Raw genomic sequence first — 16,770 nt, 5'->3', positions numbered from 1 at the left:
GGAAGAGAGGGGTGGGGGGGGGAAAGAGAGGGAGAAAGACAAGGAAAGTCACACAAGAGAAAGAGGCAGACGAGGGGGAGGGGAGAAGGGAACCCAAGAGGGTCATAAAACAGAACATAGGGAAAAGGAGAGGAGGGGAGGGACCACGCAACCCCCCCCCCCCCCATCAAAAACTGAAACCCGAACAGAAAGAAGGCAACACTAAGCGGAATACCAAGCTACCAACCCGGGGTGGGGGCTGCAGATGGGGGAAATCACAAGTAAAATGTTGGGTAAATAAGAAACACCTTTATTTGTAAATATCAGACACACTTGCTGTTACTCTGTATAAACTGGAAAATACCAATTAAAATATTTCTATAAAAAAGATTTTGGGACGGTATCGATGAGCAAATTGATCAATTGCCACCATCGCTCGTGCAAATGGGGCTTGGAAAATAAATCGATATAACTGTGGGTAACAGGAGCATATCTTTAAGCAAGTAAGCAAAGTTTTGTGGTATTGCTGTTCGTAGTGGGTAGGAGCTCCGGAGACGACATACGTGGCTTCATAAATGGTTTGAGTAAGGCTGCCAACTCTGCAACCTCCTGCTCGGGGATCGGTAGTCCAGGCAAGGGAAGAACCAGTTTGTTTGTGGGCTCGGAGATGGTTGCTTTCGGGAAATGAAATGGAAGGGAGGAAGGCTGAAGTCTGAAGAAGCGCAGACCAGGGATCCAGGATCCAGAAAATGGTGGGAAAAAGCGGCTCCATGAACACATATGACGAGGATTATGAGACGTGATTTCTATGAGAAGCAGTTCCAATTGTATCTTGCAGCAAATCAAACATTGGAAAACTTGTAGGCTGCCACTTTCCTCAGCTCGGTTGGGCGATAAACATTCATGTTGTTACAAAATTTTGCCCACCCAGCTAAACCAGGAGAAAACACTGACAAAGAGTTAATGACTATCTTGGAAGGGCATTTCTCTCCCCTTCCCTTGCTGATGGCTGAAAGATTCCGCTTCCATCGTCTTGCTCAAAAGGAAGGGGAAAGCATTTTGCAATTCGTAAATGAGCAAAGCGCTGTGAATTTGGTCACATACTTGATGATACCCTTCGAGACAGGCTGGTCTGTGGACTCAGAAATGAAGCCATCCAAGGGACACCGTGGACTTAAGGTGCATTAACCATGAAACCCACTGTGGAAATCGCTACTTCCATGGAACCTACATAAAAGAGGTTGCGTTGATTGGAATCTGAGTCAAAGTTCATAAGGTGGAGGCTGCTAAAAGCAAGTCTGCGAACAATCCACCCTGTCATCTTTGCACTCAAGTGGGATATTGAACAGGAGAATGTTGAAGTAAGGAGAATAACTGCAAAAACTGTGGTAAAGTTGGCAACATCGTCAAGGCATGTTGTCACACCAACCTTCATCGGCACAAAAGAATTATACCAAGAGAAATACAGCCAAGTCTTTTCGGCTTATCAGTTTGATGACTGAACTGTGTCAAGTCAGCTTCAAGAATTCAATCTTGCTGTTTTGTCAGTACAAGGTGATCAGCAACACCCTCAGGAGAAGAACGACAGATGGTATTTGCCTCTAGAACATTATCTAGGGCAGAATTGAATTATGCCCAGCTAGAAAAAGAAGCTTTGAGCATCATTTTCGGCATAAGGAGGTCTCACCATTACCTTTATGGATGTCACTTTACAATTTTGACTGACCATGACTCTTAACTACAATCTTTGGGAGATTTAAGACTTCTTTAGCAGCCAGTCGATTGCAAAACTGGTTGATGGTTTTGTCGGCATACCATTATGACATCCAGTATCATAAATCAGAGCAATACGCAAATGTGGAGGCTTTATCCAGACAGCCGCTATAAGTCAAACAAGGATCAGAAGAAAATCTATCGTGTTTCTCATTGGCGGGATTCTCCGGTCCGCCAGCCACATTTTCCTGGCCAGCGCACCCTCACCAGCAGTGGGATTCTCCATTCTCACCACCTGTCAATGGGATTTCCCATTGGGGCCACCCCACACCACCGAGAAAGCCGCAGGTGTGGGTGCGCTGCCAGCGCAACGGAGAAGCCCGCCAGTGGAGAATCCAGACCTATATCTCTCGCACGTGGATAATGGACCTATGACTTCATCTCAAGTACTGAGGCATACAAGAACCGATCCATTGATGGGGGGGTTATTTGATATATGATCCTAAAAGATATGGTAACAGATGCGCAATGGAAGAATCCAGGTCTCGAGCCCTACACCATGTGGCGACATGAGTTCACTGTCCGGAGCAGAGTTCTGCTAGGGAGTTTGAGTGATTATTTCTCTGTGCCTGCATAACAGAATCTGTGATCGGCGACATGAAGGACATCCTGGTATGGTGAGGATGGAGGAATTGGAACGCAGTCAGTTTTGGTGGCCGGGATTAGAAGCCCAAATTGAGGAAAAGGTTGGGCAATGCCAATCCTGCGCTACATTGAGGAATACTCCACCCCTGCAACCTTTGCATCAGCGTGAATGGCTGACAGAGTCATGGCAGAGAATTCATATTGACTTTGCTGGTTCAACTGAGAGGCGTATGTTCCTATTGATGGTCAACGCACACTCAAAATGGCCAGATGTCACAATCATAAAACCCATGACAACTGAACAAGCCACTGAGAGTCCAGATGAGGTATGCACAAGGTTCATAAGGTCGGAGAAACTCAGAAGTGATAACGGAACTCAATTTGCATCAAAAGAGTTTGAAGATTACTTGAAAGGGTTTGGTATCCGCCATATTAAATCTGCTTTATTTTACCCTCTAACCAAAGGGTTTTGTTAGCCAGACATGTTAACGACTGACTAATGTCATATAGAAATTCCGCCCATTCAACAACGCAGAGCTCACTGGCGATGCTACTCTTCAAGAGGAAACCGAGGACACAATTCGACCTCTCGGTACTACCAGATACTTCAGAAATTGTCAGGTGACAACCGCAGAGAGCAAAGCGCGAAGTGTAGTCTTCAACCGAGGGGAATGAGTATCAGCCAGAAGCTATTCCACAAGTGACAGCTGGATACTAGCCATCATCCTAGCGAAGATGGGTCCACTATCTTACACCTTCCAGACGGATGATGAATGAGTTTGGCGATGTCACACTGATCAATTACTAACATCGCAAAGTGAATATACTGAGTCTTCACCCTGAGTATTCACGTCGGAGTGTATGGACGGTGATGGGTCAGAACCAAAATCTACCACTGCAGAAATGACTGAATCTGTCACTACAGAATCATCAGTACCACAAAGACAGGTACCGAGGTAGTTTCTTAAGATGTATCACCAGCAAGTGAACAGGAAGACTGGTGAATATATTATACCAATAATCCACCACTGTATCAGTACCATGCTTTGCCTTTGTATTTGCATCTATGCTATGTTGTTGCCCTTGTGGGCTCCACATATGGGCCATTGTATGGCATCATCCATAGGCGAACATGTTGGGACACATACGGGCTCCGCCCATGGCTCCTCCCCTTGAGGGGGGTATAAAGAGCAGTCGACCTGTAGGAGGCGCACAGTATTGCACACAGTATCCAAAGATGTGCAGGTTAGGTGAATTGGCCAATGATAAATTGCCCTTAATGTCCAAAATTGCCCTTGGTGTTGGGTGGAGGTGTTGAGTTTGGGTAGGGTGCTCTTTCCAGGAGCCGGTGCAGACTCAAAGGGCCGAATGGCCTCCTTCTGCACTGTAAATTCAATGATAATCTATGATTAATCTAGGACAAAGGTTCGGCACAACATCGTGGGCCGAAGGGCCTGTTCTGTGCTGTATTTTCTATGTTCTATGTTCTATTGTATCAGTCGCAAGCAGGCACTGTTCTAAGTTGATTGAAGCCACGGTTTACCTTTACTCTTGCCTCGAGTGAATTGATGGTCGAATCAATTTAATCAACTTAAACGCAACTATGGAATCGGCCCTCAAACCTGACCGACTGGAATTCGGTCTGCAGGCCGCAGAGGCAAAATAATTTTTTTTGCATTAGCTTTGATGCTTCAAGGCTTATCTCGCAGCCTCCTCCACGCCTTCCGTCACTGACGAACAGAAGCTGAGCCTCCTCCACGCACGGGTGAGCCATTAGATCTCTGTTCAACTCGACGTGGCCTCCTCCTATACAGATGCCCTCGCGAAGCTCGAACGCCTCTATGCGCGGCCCGTGAACGAGGTCTACGCGCGACACATCCTCACCACTCGCCGCCAGCGTCCCGGGGAGTCGCTAGATGACTACCTACGCGACCTCAAAGCCCTTGCACATATAATTTTAAAATTATTTGTGCTCCCAGACCTCTGCGCTCCTCTCCTATTGTGACTAGATGTACAATGCAACTCGATGCGTACCCCCTTCCCTGGATTGCAGACATGGTAAACCAGATCGCACACTACCGGGTGTTCTCCACGGTGGATCTGAAGTCTGCATACCAACAGCCCCCAATCCCCCAAGAGGACCGCCACTACACGGTTTTTGAGGCAGACAGCTGCCTTTTCCACTTCCTCCGGGTCCCCTTTGGCGTCATGAACGGGGTTTCGGTGTTCCAAAGAACAATGGACCAAATGGTGGACCAGTACGGGCTGCAGGCCACATTTCCGGACTTGGACAATGTCACCATCTGCGGCCGTGATCAACAGGACCACGAAGCCAACCTCCACCGATTTCTCCAAACCGCCCAAACCCTCAATCTCACCTACAAGAAGGAGAAATGTGTTTTCCACACGACCAGACTAGCCATCCTCGGCTACGTCGCGAAGAACGGGGTCCTCGGACCCGACCCTGACCGTATGCGTCCCCTCCTGCAACTCCCCCTCCCTCACTGCCCCAAGGCCCTGAAGAGGTGTCTCGGGTTCTTCTCATATTATGCCCAGTGGGTCCCCAAATATGCGGACAAAGCCCACCCACTAATCAATGCCACCATCTTTCCACTGGCAACTGAGGCCCGCCAGGCCTTCAGCTGCATCAAGGTAGACATCGCCAAAGCCGTGAGCGCACGGTGGACGAGTCCGACCCCTTCCAGGTGGAGAGCGATGCATTAGAGATCGCTCTCGCCACTACCCTCAATCAAGCAGGCAGACCGGCAGCGTTTTGTTCGCACACCCTCACCACCTCTGAAATTCGACACTCCTCGGTCGAAAAAAAAGCCCAAGCCATTGTGGAAGCCGTACGGTACTGGAGGCACTACCTCACTGATAGGAGGTTTACCCTCGTCACCGACCAACGATCGGTAGCCTTCCTGTTCGACAAAATGCAGCGGGGCAAAATCAGGAACGATGAGATCTTGAGGTGGAGGATCGAACACTCCACCTGCAACTACGATAGAGTATATCGTCCTGGGAAGCTCAACGAGACCCCAGATGCCCTGTCCCGTGGCACATGTGCCAGCGCGCAAGATGACCGACTAGGGGCTATCCACGATGACCTCTGCCACCCGGGGGTCACCCGGCTTATCCACTATATCAAGGCCCACAATCTGCCCTCCTCCACCGAGGAAGTCAGAGCCATGACCAGGGACTGCCCGATCTGTGCGGAGTGTAAACCGCACTTCTATCAGCCAGGTAAGGCCCACCTGGTAAAGGCATCCCGGCCCTTTGAGCGCCTCAGTATCGATCTCAAAGGGCCCCTCCCCTCCAATAACCGCAATTCATATTTCCTCAATATTATTAATGAATTCTCCCGCTTCCCCTTTGCAATCCCTTGCCCCGATATGACCACGTCCACCGTCATTAAAGACCTACATAGTGTCTTCACCCTGTTTGGTTTCCCCCAATTATGTCCACAGTGACCGGGGCTCGTCGTTCATGAGCGACGAACTGTGTCAGTACCTGCTCGGTAAGGGCATCGCCTCGAGCAGGACTACCAGTTAGAACCCCCAGGGAAACGGGCAGGTGGAGAGGGAGAACGCAACGGTCTGGAAGACCATCCTACTGACCCTGCGGTCCAGGAATCTCCCAGTTTCTCGCTGGCAGGAGGTCCTCTCCGATGCGCTCTACTCTATTAGGTCCCTACTTTGCACGGCCACAAACGAGACCCCTCATGACCGCCTATTTGTTTCCCCTAGGAGATCCATCTCAGGGGCCTTGCATCCATCCTGGCTGAAGACACCGGGGCCAGTCCTACTCAGAAAACACGTCAGGAGCCATAAGTCCGATCCCCTGGTAGAGGGGGTCCAGCTCCTACACTCAAACCCTCAGTACGCTTATATGGAACACCCCGTTGGCCGACAGGATACGGTCTCCCTCCGGGACCTGGCGCCCGCCAGTTCCACCACCACCGCCGCCCCTCCACTATATCCCGCCCAACCTACCATGACCAGCGCCCCCGCCCCTATATGGCTCCCGCGCTCCCTCCCACCCGCCATCCCCCCATCACTGGTCCACAGGAATGAAGCTCCAGAAGAGACGCTCCCGGAGTCCATGTGTGTGCCCGCACCGGCGCCCCCACTACCGATGCCAGCACGGATGAGCTCGACACCCGGGCCAGCAGCAACGCCAGAGCTTTGGCGATCACAGCGCACGATCCGTGCGCCGGACCGGCTGAACATATGAACACGTCACCCCTGCCGGACTTCATTTTTTTTAACAGGGGGTAAATGTGGTGAATGTATTATACCAATAATCCTCCACTGCATCAGTACCATGCTTTGCCTTTGTATTTGCATCTATGCTATGTTGTTGCCCTTGTGGGCTCCACCTATGGGCCATTGTATGGCATCATCCATAGGGGAACATGTTGGGACATGTATAGTCTCCGCCCATGGCTCCTCCCCTTGAGGGGGGTATAAAGAGCAATCGACCTGTAGGCGGCGCACAGTATTGTGTCAGTCGCAGGCAGGCACTGTTCTAAGTTGATTAAAGCCACGGTTTACTTTTACTCTTGCCTCGAGTGAATTGATGGTCGCATCAAAGACACTTCTCTTATCTCTAAGAGCCAGACTCCTGAATGTCGGATATTATCTAAACGAGTCAGACATCGGCCAAAGAGACTGGCTTCCCGATGTGCAGATATACAAATACCATAATGGTGAACTGCAATGAATATAGTGTTGAATCTGAAATGAAATGAAATGAAAATCGCTTATTGTCACAAGTAGGCTTCAAATGAAGTTACTGTTAAAAGCCCCTAGTCGCCACATTCCAGTGCCTGTTCGGGGAGGCTGGTACGGAAATTGAACCGTGCTGCTGGCCTGCCTTGGTCTGCTTAAAAAGCCAGCTATTTAGCCCTGTGCTAAACCAGCTCCGAGACTAAGCAGAATCTGCTGCTTAGTGTTTACAGAGTGTTTAAAAGAAAGATCATTAGCACTAAAGGAGTAAAAGGGGAAGGATGTTATGTATTCAAGTAACACTATTGGCTGGTAGAATGTTGCGTGATCTGTAGTGACGTCAGGAGTGTTTGTCGGGGTTTGGGGTGTTCACCATCTTAGCCTGTACAAGCTCTGAATAAAACCCTGCACTATTTTCTGACGAACTCTGACACCTCTACTTCTTTTTCTCTTTGAGGCAACCAATAATAATATAATGAACAGGCTTGTGGGGGGCTGAATGGCCCTCATCCTCATCCCTCATGGAGGTTGAAAGTCTCAAACAGAGTAATTTTGTTTGGTGGATAAGGGCTTTGAAAATAGACCAAACGTATGAAGCTCTCAGAGAAATTATACTTTTGGAGGAGTTTAAAAATTCAATTCCTGATATAGTGAGAACTCATGTGGCAGAACAGAGGGTTAAAACTGCGAGATTAGCAGTGGAAATGGCAGATGATTATGAATTAGTTCATAAATCAAAGATTGGTTTCCGACATCAGTTTCAGCCGGTGAGGGATAGAAACTGGGGACATGAGAAATACTCAAGTAGTAAAGGTAAAGGTGATCTGATGGGAGACAATAAAGAGAGTGCACCTCAGATTAAAAAGGAAATCCAGGAGGGTGAAAAGAGATGAAAAGTTTCAGATGTTTTCACTGTAATAAACTAGGCCATGTAAAGTCACAGTGTTGGTGGTTGAAGAAAAGCACTGGGAAGGCTGATGTGGAAACAGGATAAGGCAGTGGGGTTTGTTAGAGTGGTAAAGGAACACCCAAGGGAAACGAAGGAGGTGCAAACGATTGTACAGCCTGTTCAAGAAGTCATTGTTAAGAAGGTGACAGATGTCTTTAAAGAATTTACTTGTGTGGGTAAATTCATGTGTATCAGGAGGAGCAGGTAAAGAAGTAACAATTTTAAGAGATACAGGGGCTAGTCAATCTTTAATGGTAAGAGATGAGGAATTATGTAGTTTGAGAAGAATGTTGCCTGAAAAGGTGGTGATATATGGAATTCAGGGTGAGAGGAGTAGTGTTCCATTATATCAGGTAAGGTTGGAAAGTCCAGTGAAGAGTGGTGAAGTGGTAGCAGGAGTAATAGATAAACTATCTTGTCCAGGAATACAGTTTATCTTGGGTAATGATATAGCTGGATCGCAGGTGGGAGTGATGCCTACTGTGGTTGATAAGCCATTGGAAAATCAGTCAACTGAAGTGTTGAAGGACGAATATCCTGGGATTTTTCCGGATTGTGTAGTAACAAGGTCGCAAAGTCACAGGTTAAGACAAGAGGAGAAATCAAAGAGTGAAGATGAAGTTGAAGTGCAATTATCAGAAACGATTTTTGATCAGATGGTTGAAAAAGAACAAGAACAGGTGGAGGATCAGGTGGATATTTTTAGTTCAGGAAAATTGGCGGAGTTACAACAGAAAGATGTAGAAATAAAACAGATATATCAAAAAGCATATACGGAAGAGGAATCTGAGAGTATACCAGATTGTTATTACCATAAAAGTGATGTCTTGATGTGAAAATGGAGACCTGTACATATACAGGCAGATGAAAAGTGGGCAGAGGTTCATCAAGTAGTATTGCCGGTAGGGTGTAGAAAGGAGGTGTTGCGAGTTGCACATGAGATACCAGTGGGAAGTTATTTGGGAATCAGGAAAACTCAAGCTAAAATCCAGAAACATTTTTATTGGCCTGGACTACATAAAGATGTAGTTAAATTTTGTCAATCATGTCACACATGTCAAGTGATAGGGAAACCTCAAGTAGTGTTAAAACCAGCGCCCTTAATACCCATTCCAACATTTGAGGAACCTTTTACAAGGGTCCTAATCGATTGTGTAGGACCGCTTCCTGAAACAAAAAGTGGGAATCAATATCTTTTGACTGTAATGGATGTGTCTACTAGGTTTCCATAGTCCATTCCAGTATGTAATATTACAGCTAAAAGTATTGTGGTGGAGTTACTTAAATTCTTTACTCGATATGGACTACCCACAGAAATTCAATCGGATCAAGGAACGAATTTTACTTCCAAGTTATTCAAAGAAGTTATGGATAGCTTAGGAATAAAACAATTTAAATCAACTGCGTGCCATCCAGAATCGCAGGGAGTGTTAGAAAGGTGGCTCAGACATTAAAGACAATTAAATGTATTGTCAGGATTATCCAGAGGATTGGGATAAAGGAATTCCATTCGTATTGTTTGCAATTAGGAATGCACCTAATGAGTCTACCAAATGTAGTCCTTTTGAACTAATTTTTTGTCATGAGGTAAGAGGACCACTTAAATGGATTAAGGAAAAATTGGTGGGTGAGAAATCAGAAATTACACTATTGGATTACGTGTCAAATTTTAGGGAATGATTAAATAGAGCAGGTGAATTGGCGAGACAACATTTGAAAGTTGCACAAAATGTGATGAAACGGGTAGGGGACAAGAAATCCAAAGTTCGTAGTTTTGCCAGTGGGGATAAAGTTTTAGTGTTGTTACCAGCGGGAGGGGAACCTTTAAACGCTAGGTTTTGTGGACCGTACCAGATTGAAAGGAAATTAAGTGAGGTGAATTATGTGGTAAAAACACCAGATAGAAGGAAGACTCACTGAGTGTGTCATGTGAATATGCTTAAAAGGTACTTTAAAAGGGAAGGAGAGAAAAAGGAGGTTTTAATGATTCTAACTCAAAGTGACGGACCAAATCCAGATGACTGTGAATTTGACATACCTCAAATGTAATTGGAAAATGAGGATGTTCTTAAAAATTGGGATGAATTGTTAAGTTACCTTCCAGAGGAAAAATGAACTGACCTGAAAGAGTTATTGATATCACATGGGCAAGTTTGTAGAGATAAATTGGGAAGTACTAAAATGTCTATACATGATGTAAATGTGGGAAAGGCTGTTCCGATCAAACAACATCCATATAGACTTAATTCTTTAAAATTGGCACAGGTTAACAGAGAGATTGAGAGTATGCTTAAAAATGGCATAATTGAAGTGGGTTGCAGCCAATGGAGCTCACCCATCGTGATGGTACCTAAACCAGATGGTACCTAACGGTTGTGTGTGGACTATAGAAAGGTGAATGCAGTTACAAGAACCGACTCTTATCCTGTCCCACCATTGAAGGATTTCATTGAGAAAGTGGGACAATCTGCTTTTATTTACAACTTCCTGACATGGAATGAACATTTCAAGCATCGTATGGAGTTCTTCGATCGACTTCAGGTGGCAGGTTTGGTGATGAACCTAGCCGAAAGTTAATTTGGAAAATCCAGAATCACTTTCCTTGCGGAGTTTCCGATACCCTCAAGACGAAGGGAAATAATGCGATTTCTCAGCATGAGTGGATTTGATCGAACATTTGTGCAAAAGGTTTGTGGCCTGATTACTCCACTGATGGACTTGCTATAGAAACTTTAAAAATTTCAATGGACAGCGGACTTTCAACAGGCATTTGACTGCCTGAAAGCTGTGATCACCATTCTCCTGTATTGGAGAATTGCAAGGGTCTCTGTGGTCAGATTGAACTAAAGTATCTGATTCTAAATTGAAATGCCGAGGAGTAGAGGAATGGATGGATCGTGCAGAGACTTTGTTCAAAGAGACTGTCAATCGAGAAGGATTTCGGTTGGAGGAAGAAGAACAAAGAAAAATGGACTATATTATTATACCTGTTTGCATGTGGGGTTTTTTTTAAAAACAAAAAGGTATATTTACTGTGTACATTTCTTAGTGGATGGTGCAAAAGTGAAAAATGAAACCATCTTGAAGTTGATGGGTTTTTTTTTTCTTGGGGGGGGGGTGTCATGTGAGGGTACCTTTAAGACATGGATGTTTAAGCATTGTACCTTTAAGAAAACAGTGATGTCAGAGAGTGGGTGGGGCTGAGGTCAGTTCAGCCATTTTGAAGTTTTGGCAGTTTAGTTTTGCAGTTTGCAGGAAGAAAGCAAGGTGCTGGAGCTGAAGTCACCCAAGCTAGTATATCTATGCCATTCTACAGAAAGTCTTTATATCCTTTAACCTGATGTGATTTTGTTTAAAGGTGTTAAGTCTCTTGGAAGTTTGAAGGAACATTTTAAGGAATTATTTACCGTTGCAATATTTTCTGAGTTATCTTTGAAGTAAGGGGTGTTACGAGATCCAATGTTTATTTAACATGTTAAGTTGAGTTCATGGAATAAACAGTGTTTTGTGTTTAAAAACCCATGTGTCCATAATTGTAATCCCACACCTAGGGAAAAAGCTGCGTGCTCGGATAAGCAACAAATCCATTAAAGGGAGAGGTTGGTTGAACCCCATGATACATTTTGGGGTTCTGAAAACGCTTCGCCCATAACAATAAATAAACACAGAACTAACCATATTAACATCAAATAAATTCCTTTACAATTCACGGTTAAACAATTCTTAAAATAAAAGGAAAACATCTTTAACTTATGCCCTATACCTTCACTATAAATATTCCCACCGAGCAACCCCAATACAGTTCAAAGCCATTTATACATCAAGTTAACACAACAAGTTTACTTGTGGTTTTTTGTGTAGAGACTTGTGGAGAGAGAGAGACCCTTTCAAGAGCAGATCCAGTACACATCTGTCTTGTCAGACCCTTTTGTTCAATCTAACAGCATTTGACAAAACTGTTTCCCACTAAGATGTCTCATCACCTGCTTAGTGAGGACTAAACACAATCCCTCAGATTATCTACACTCCAGGGAACCTCCTGCAATCAAAGCTATGTTCCATTAGCCATCTGTAAACAAGTAAATGGTTAAAATCAATGATTGCCTCACCTTTTATGGCTCCTTAATTATAACTTTAATAGACACACTGCCTGTATGTATTTTAAACCAAGGTTTTTAATACCAGTATTGCTACAAATATGAAATATAATATATAACAATTTCAACATTCATCATACAGTCACTCCACATGTTCCTCACCCCTGGATATGTTCCAATATATCTTCTCACACCCTGTCTGAGACCCTGACATCCTACCGAAAGTGCAACAGGCCCAGAATTGGGCACAACACTGCAAAACCTAAGAACAAGTGACGGGTGAGCCTGGGGGAGGGGGAGTATTTTTGCATAGGAACAGGAATTGTTTGGGGCATACAAAAAGGGGTCAAGATGGAGGATAAAGTTCACAGTCTAAGGTTGTTGACTTCAATGTTAGGATCTGAGGGTTGGAACGTGCTAATAGGAAGATGAGGTGCTGCTCCTCCAGCTTGTATTGGGCTTCACTGGATTATTGCAGCAGGCCAAGGACCGACAGGTGGGCATGGGAGCAGGGTGGTGAGTTAAAGTGGCAAGCGACAGGAAGGTTGGGCTCACACTTGAGGGCGCAGCTAAGGTATTCTGCAAAGGGGTCACCCGGTCTGTGATCAGTCTCCCCAGTGTAGAGGGGACTGCATTGGGAGCAGTGAATACAGTCGACCAATTTGACAAAGATGCAAATCAAACACTGCTTAACCTGGAAGGTGTGTGTGGCCATGGACAGTGGGGAGGTGGGAGGTAATGGGGCAGCTTTTGCACCTTCTGCAATTCTCAGTGAGGGTGCCACGTCGGAAAGGGATGAAGGGTTGGACATGATGGAGGAGTGTACCAGGGTATGACGAGGGACTCAGTCCCTGCGGAATGCTGATGGGGTGTGGGAGAGGGGAAGATGTAATTCTCAAACTCGAAAGGTGTCTCGGGGTATGGGGAGAGTGGGGGTGTGATGTTCAGATAGAGGATCAGTCATGTCACATTGAATGGGAAGCAGGCATGAAGGGCTGAATGGTCACCTCCTGCCCATCCTTTCTATCTTTTTATGCGCACAGCTCTGGCCCCCATATCCCTTGGTCAGACCACACTTGGAGCACTGTGCATAGTTCTGGAGCTGGATTCTCCGCCGTCGGGATGCTCCATTTTGCCGGCAGCCCGGGGGCTTCCCGATGGCGTGGGCCTGCCCCATTGACCAGCCAGCGTAACAAAGCATCCTGCCGGCATGCTGAACCAGAAATCTGTCGGGACGGAGAATCCAGCCCCTGGTCTAAATATCTCCCAGTTAGCCCACACTTGGAGCACTGTGCATAATTCTGGTCTCCATATCCCTTGGTTAGGCCACACTTGGAACACTTTGCATAGTTCTGGTCCCCAGATCCCTCGGTTAGACCACACTTGGAGCACTGCACAGTTCTATTCTCCATATTCCTTGGTTGGACCACACTGTCCCTGCCTCCATATCCCTCGGTTAGACCACACTTGGAGCACTGTGCATAGTGGTGTCCATTTGACTCAATATAATGTAATCTGTGCCTGCTCGCCCAGGAGGCATCTGGGTGATTTATTTATTGTTTAAAACTGTTGTTAATTAATTAAGGCTGTGTTTCCCTTCTCCATTTCTATAAAGATGCGTCTAGTTTGATAACTATATCACCACGGACAGCGATGAAGGAGGGAACGGAGGTGGACATTCTTTGTTCGGTCAGGTATCTGTGCCGTGGCCTCCTCAGATGGATTGATGTTGATCGCTTAAACAGATCCAAATCATCAGAAATCATTGGCACTGCCCAAAATGAATGGGGTACCGGCCTTCAACTGAGCTTCGTCACCTCGTATCGGGATAATGAAAGGACGTTGAAATGCAAAATACACACATCCACATCTCAGGAAGAAGCCAACAGAGAAACCATCTTAAACGTGCAGTGTAAGTAATGAGCTCACTGTATTCTAGAGATTGTTAGAATTCCCCTTGGCTCAAACATAAAGTCATTCCGGCACAAGATGAGGCCATTCAGCCCATGCTGTCTATTCTATCTCTTTAAGTAGGCCAATCCCGTCAGTCCCATTACCCCCACTTTACACCTCCGGATATCCGTAAGTTACTTCACTCAGGTCGCTGTCCACTTTCTGGATTTGAGTCCCTCAGTCAGGACGTGCAGAGTACAAGGCCGAGACTTCACACGTAAGCGGTCTCTATGAGAGAGAGTCAGTACTGAGAGAGTGTTGCACTGTCAGAGGGTCAGTACTGAGGGAGTGCTGCACTGTCAGAGGGTCAGTACTGAGGGAGTGCTGCACTGTCAGAGGGTCAGTACTGAGGGAGTGCTGCACTGTCAGAGGGTCAGTACTGAGGGAGTGCTGCACTGTCAGAGGGTCAGTACTGAGGGAGCGCTGCACTGTCAGAGGGTCAGTACTGAGGGAGTGCTGCACTGTCAGAGGGTCAGTACTGAGGGTGCACTGATCTGTCAGACGGTCAGTACCGAGGGAGTGCTGCACTGTCAGAGAGTCAGTACTGAGGTAGTGGCGCACTGTCGGAGGGTCAGTACTGAGTAAGTGCTGCACTGTCAGCGGTTCAGTAGCGAAGGATTGCTCCAATGTCGGAGGGTCAGTACTGAGGGAGTACCGCACTGTTGGAGGGTAAGTACCGAGGGAGTGTTGCACTATCGGAGGGTCAGTACTGAGGAAGTCCTGCACTGCCAGAGAGTCAGTTCTGAGGGAGTGCTGCACTGCCAGATGGTCAGTACTGAGGGAATGCTGCACTGTCGGAGGGTCAGTACAGAGGGAGTGCTGCTCTGTCGGAGGGTCAGTACTGAGGAAGTGCTGCACTGTCAGAGGGTCAGTACGGAGGGAGTGCTGCACTGTCAGAGGATCAGTACTGAGGGAGTGCTGCACTGTCAGAGTATCAGTACTGAGGGTGTACTGCACTGTCAGAGGTTCAATACTGAGGGAATGCTGCACTGGGAGAGAGTCAGTACTGAGGGAGTGCTGCACTGTCGGAGGGTCAGTACAGAGGGAGTGCTGCACTGTCAGAGGGTAAGTAGTGTGCTGGTGCTGCACTGTCAGAGGGTCAGTACAGAGTGAGTGCCGCACTGTCGGAGTGTCAGTACTGAGGAAGTGCTGCACTGTCAGCGGTTCAATACTGAGGGAGTGCTGCACTGTCGGAGGGTGAATACTGAGGGAGTGCTGCACAGGCAGAAGGCCAGTGCTGACGGAGTGCTGCACTGTCAGAGGGTCAGTACTGAGGGAGCGCTGCATTTGTGGGGAGTCAGTACTGAGGAAGTGCTACACTGTCGGAGGGTCAGTAATGAGGGAGTGCCGCACTGTTGGAGGGTAACTACTGAGGGAGCGCTGCATTTTTGGAGGGTCAGTAATGAGTGAGTGGTGCACTGTCAGTGAATCAGGACTGAGGGAGTACTGCACTGTCTCATAGTCAGTACAGAGGGACTGCTGCACTGTCGGAGGGTCAGTACTGAGGGACTGCTGCACTGTTGGAGGGTCAGTACACGGGAGTGCTGCACTGTTGGAGGGTCAGTACTGAGGAATTGCTGCACTGTCAGAGGGTCAGTACTGACGGAGTGCTGCCCTGTCAAAGGGTCAGTACGGAGGGAGTGCTGCACTGTCAGAGTGTCAGTACTGACGGAGTGCTGCACTGTCAGAGGGTCAGTACGGAGGGAGTGCTGCACTGTCAGAGGGTCAGTACTGAGGGAGTGCTGCTCTGTCAGAGTATCAGTACTGAGGGTGTACTGCACTGTCATAGGTCCTCTGCTGAGGGAGTGCTGCACTGGGAGAGAGTCAGTTCTGAGGGAGTGCCTCACTGTCAGAGAGTCAGTACTGAGGGTGCACTGCTCTGTCAGAGGGTCAGTACTGAGCTCATGGCGCACTGTCAGAGGGTCAGTACTGAGGAAGTGCTGCACTGTCAGGGGTTCAGTAGTGAAGGATTAGAACATAGAACATAGAACAATACAGCGCAGTACAGGCCCTTCGGCCCACGATGTTGCACCGAAACAAAAGCCATCTAACCTACACTATACCATTATCATCCATATGTTTATCCAATCAACTTTTAAATGCCCTCAATGTTGGCGAGTTCACTACTGTAGCAGGTAGGGCATTCCACGGCCTCACTACTTTTTGCGTAAAGAACCTACCTCTGACCTCTGTCCTATATCTATTACCCCTCAGTTTAAAGCTATGTCCCCTCGTGCCAGCCATTTCCATCCGCGGGAGAAGGCTCTCACTGTCCACCCTATCCAACCCCCTGATCATTTTGTATGCCTCTATTAAATCTCCTATTAACCTTCTTCTCTCCAACGAAAACAACCTCAAGTCCATCAGCCTTTCCTCATAAGATTTTCCCTCCATACCAGGCAACATCCTGGTAAATCTCCTCTGCACCCGCTCCAAAGCCTCCACGTCCTTCCTATAATGCGGTGACCAGAACTGAACGCAATACTCCAAATGCGGCCGTACCAGAGTTCTGTACAGCTGCAACATGACCGCCTGACTCCGGAACTCAATCCCCCTACCAATAAAGGCCAACACTCCATAGGCCTTCTTCACCACCCTATCAACCTGGGTGGCAACTTTCAGGGATCTATGGACACCTAGATCCCTCTGCTCATCCACACTTTCAAGTACTTTACCATTAGCCAAATATTCCACATTCCTGTTATTC

At 47.0% G+C, this 16,770-nt stretch overlaps 1 protein-coding gene across 1 annotated transcript in view; it reads left to right on the top strand.

Annotated features, from left to right (window-relative positions):
- Nucleotides 1-16,770, top strand: part of LOC140386506 (B-cell receptor CD22-like) — a 182,089-nt gene that overhangs the window by 37,398 nt on the left and 127,921 nt on the right. The window contains exon 4 of the mRNA XM_072468900.1: nucleotides 13,726-14,022. Within this exon, the coding sequence (XP_072325001.1) occupies nucleotides 13,726-14,022 (297 nt within the window). The remainder of the gene's footprint in view (nucleotides 1-13,725; nucleotides 14,023-16,770) is intronic.

This window comes from Scyliorhinus torazame, chromosome 12, assembly GCF_047496885.1.
Source record: "Scyliorhinus torazame isolate Kashiwa2021f chromosome 12, sScyTor2.1, whole genome shotgun sequence".
In the NCBI taxonomy this organism is placed as follows: Eukaryota; Metazoa; Chordata; class Chondrichthyes; order Carcharhiniformes; family Scyliorhinidae; genus Scyliorhinus; species Scyliorhinus torazame.
The sequence above is the reverse complement of the archived record's forward strand: the minus strand, read 5'-3'. Positions and strand labels throughout refer to the sequence as shown.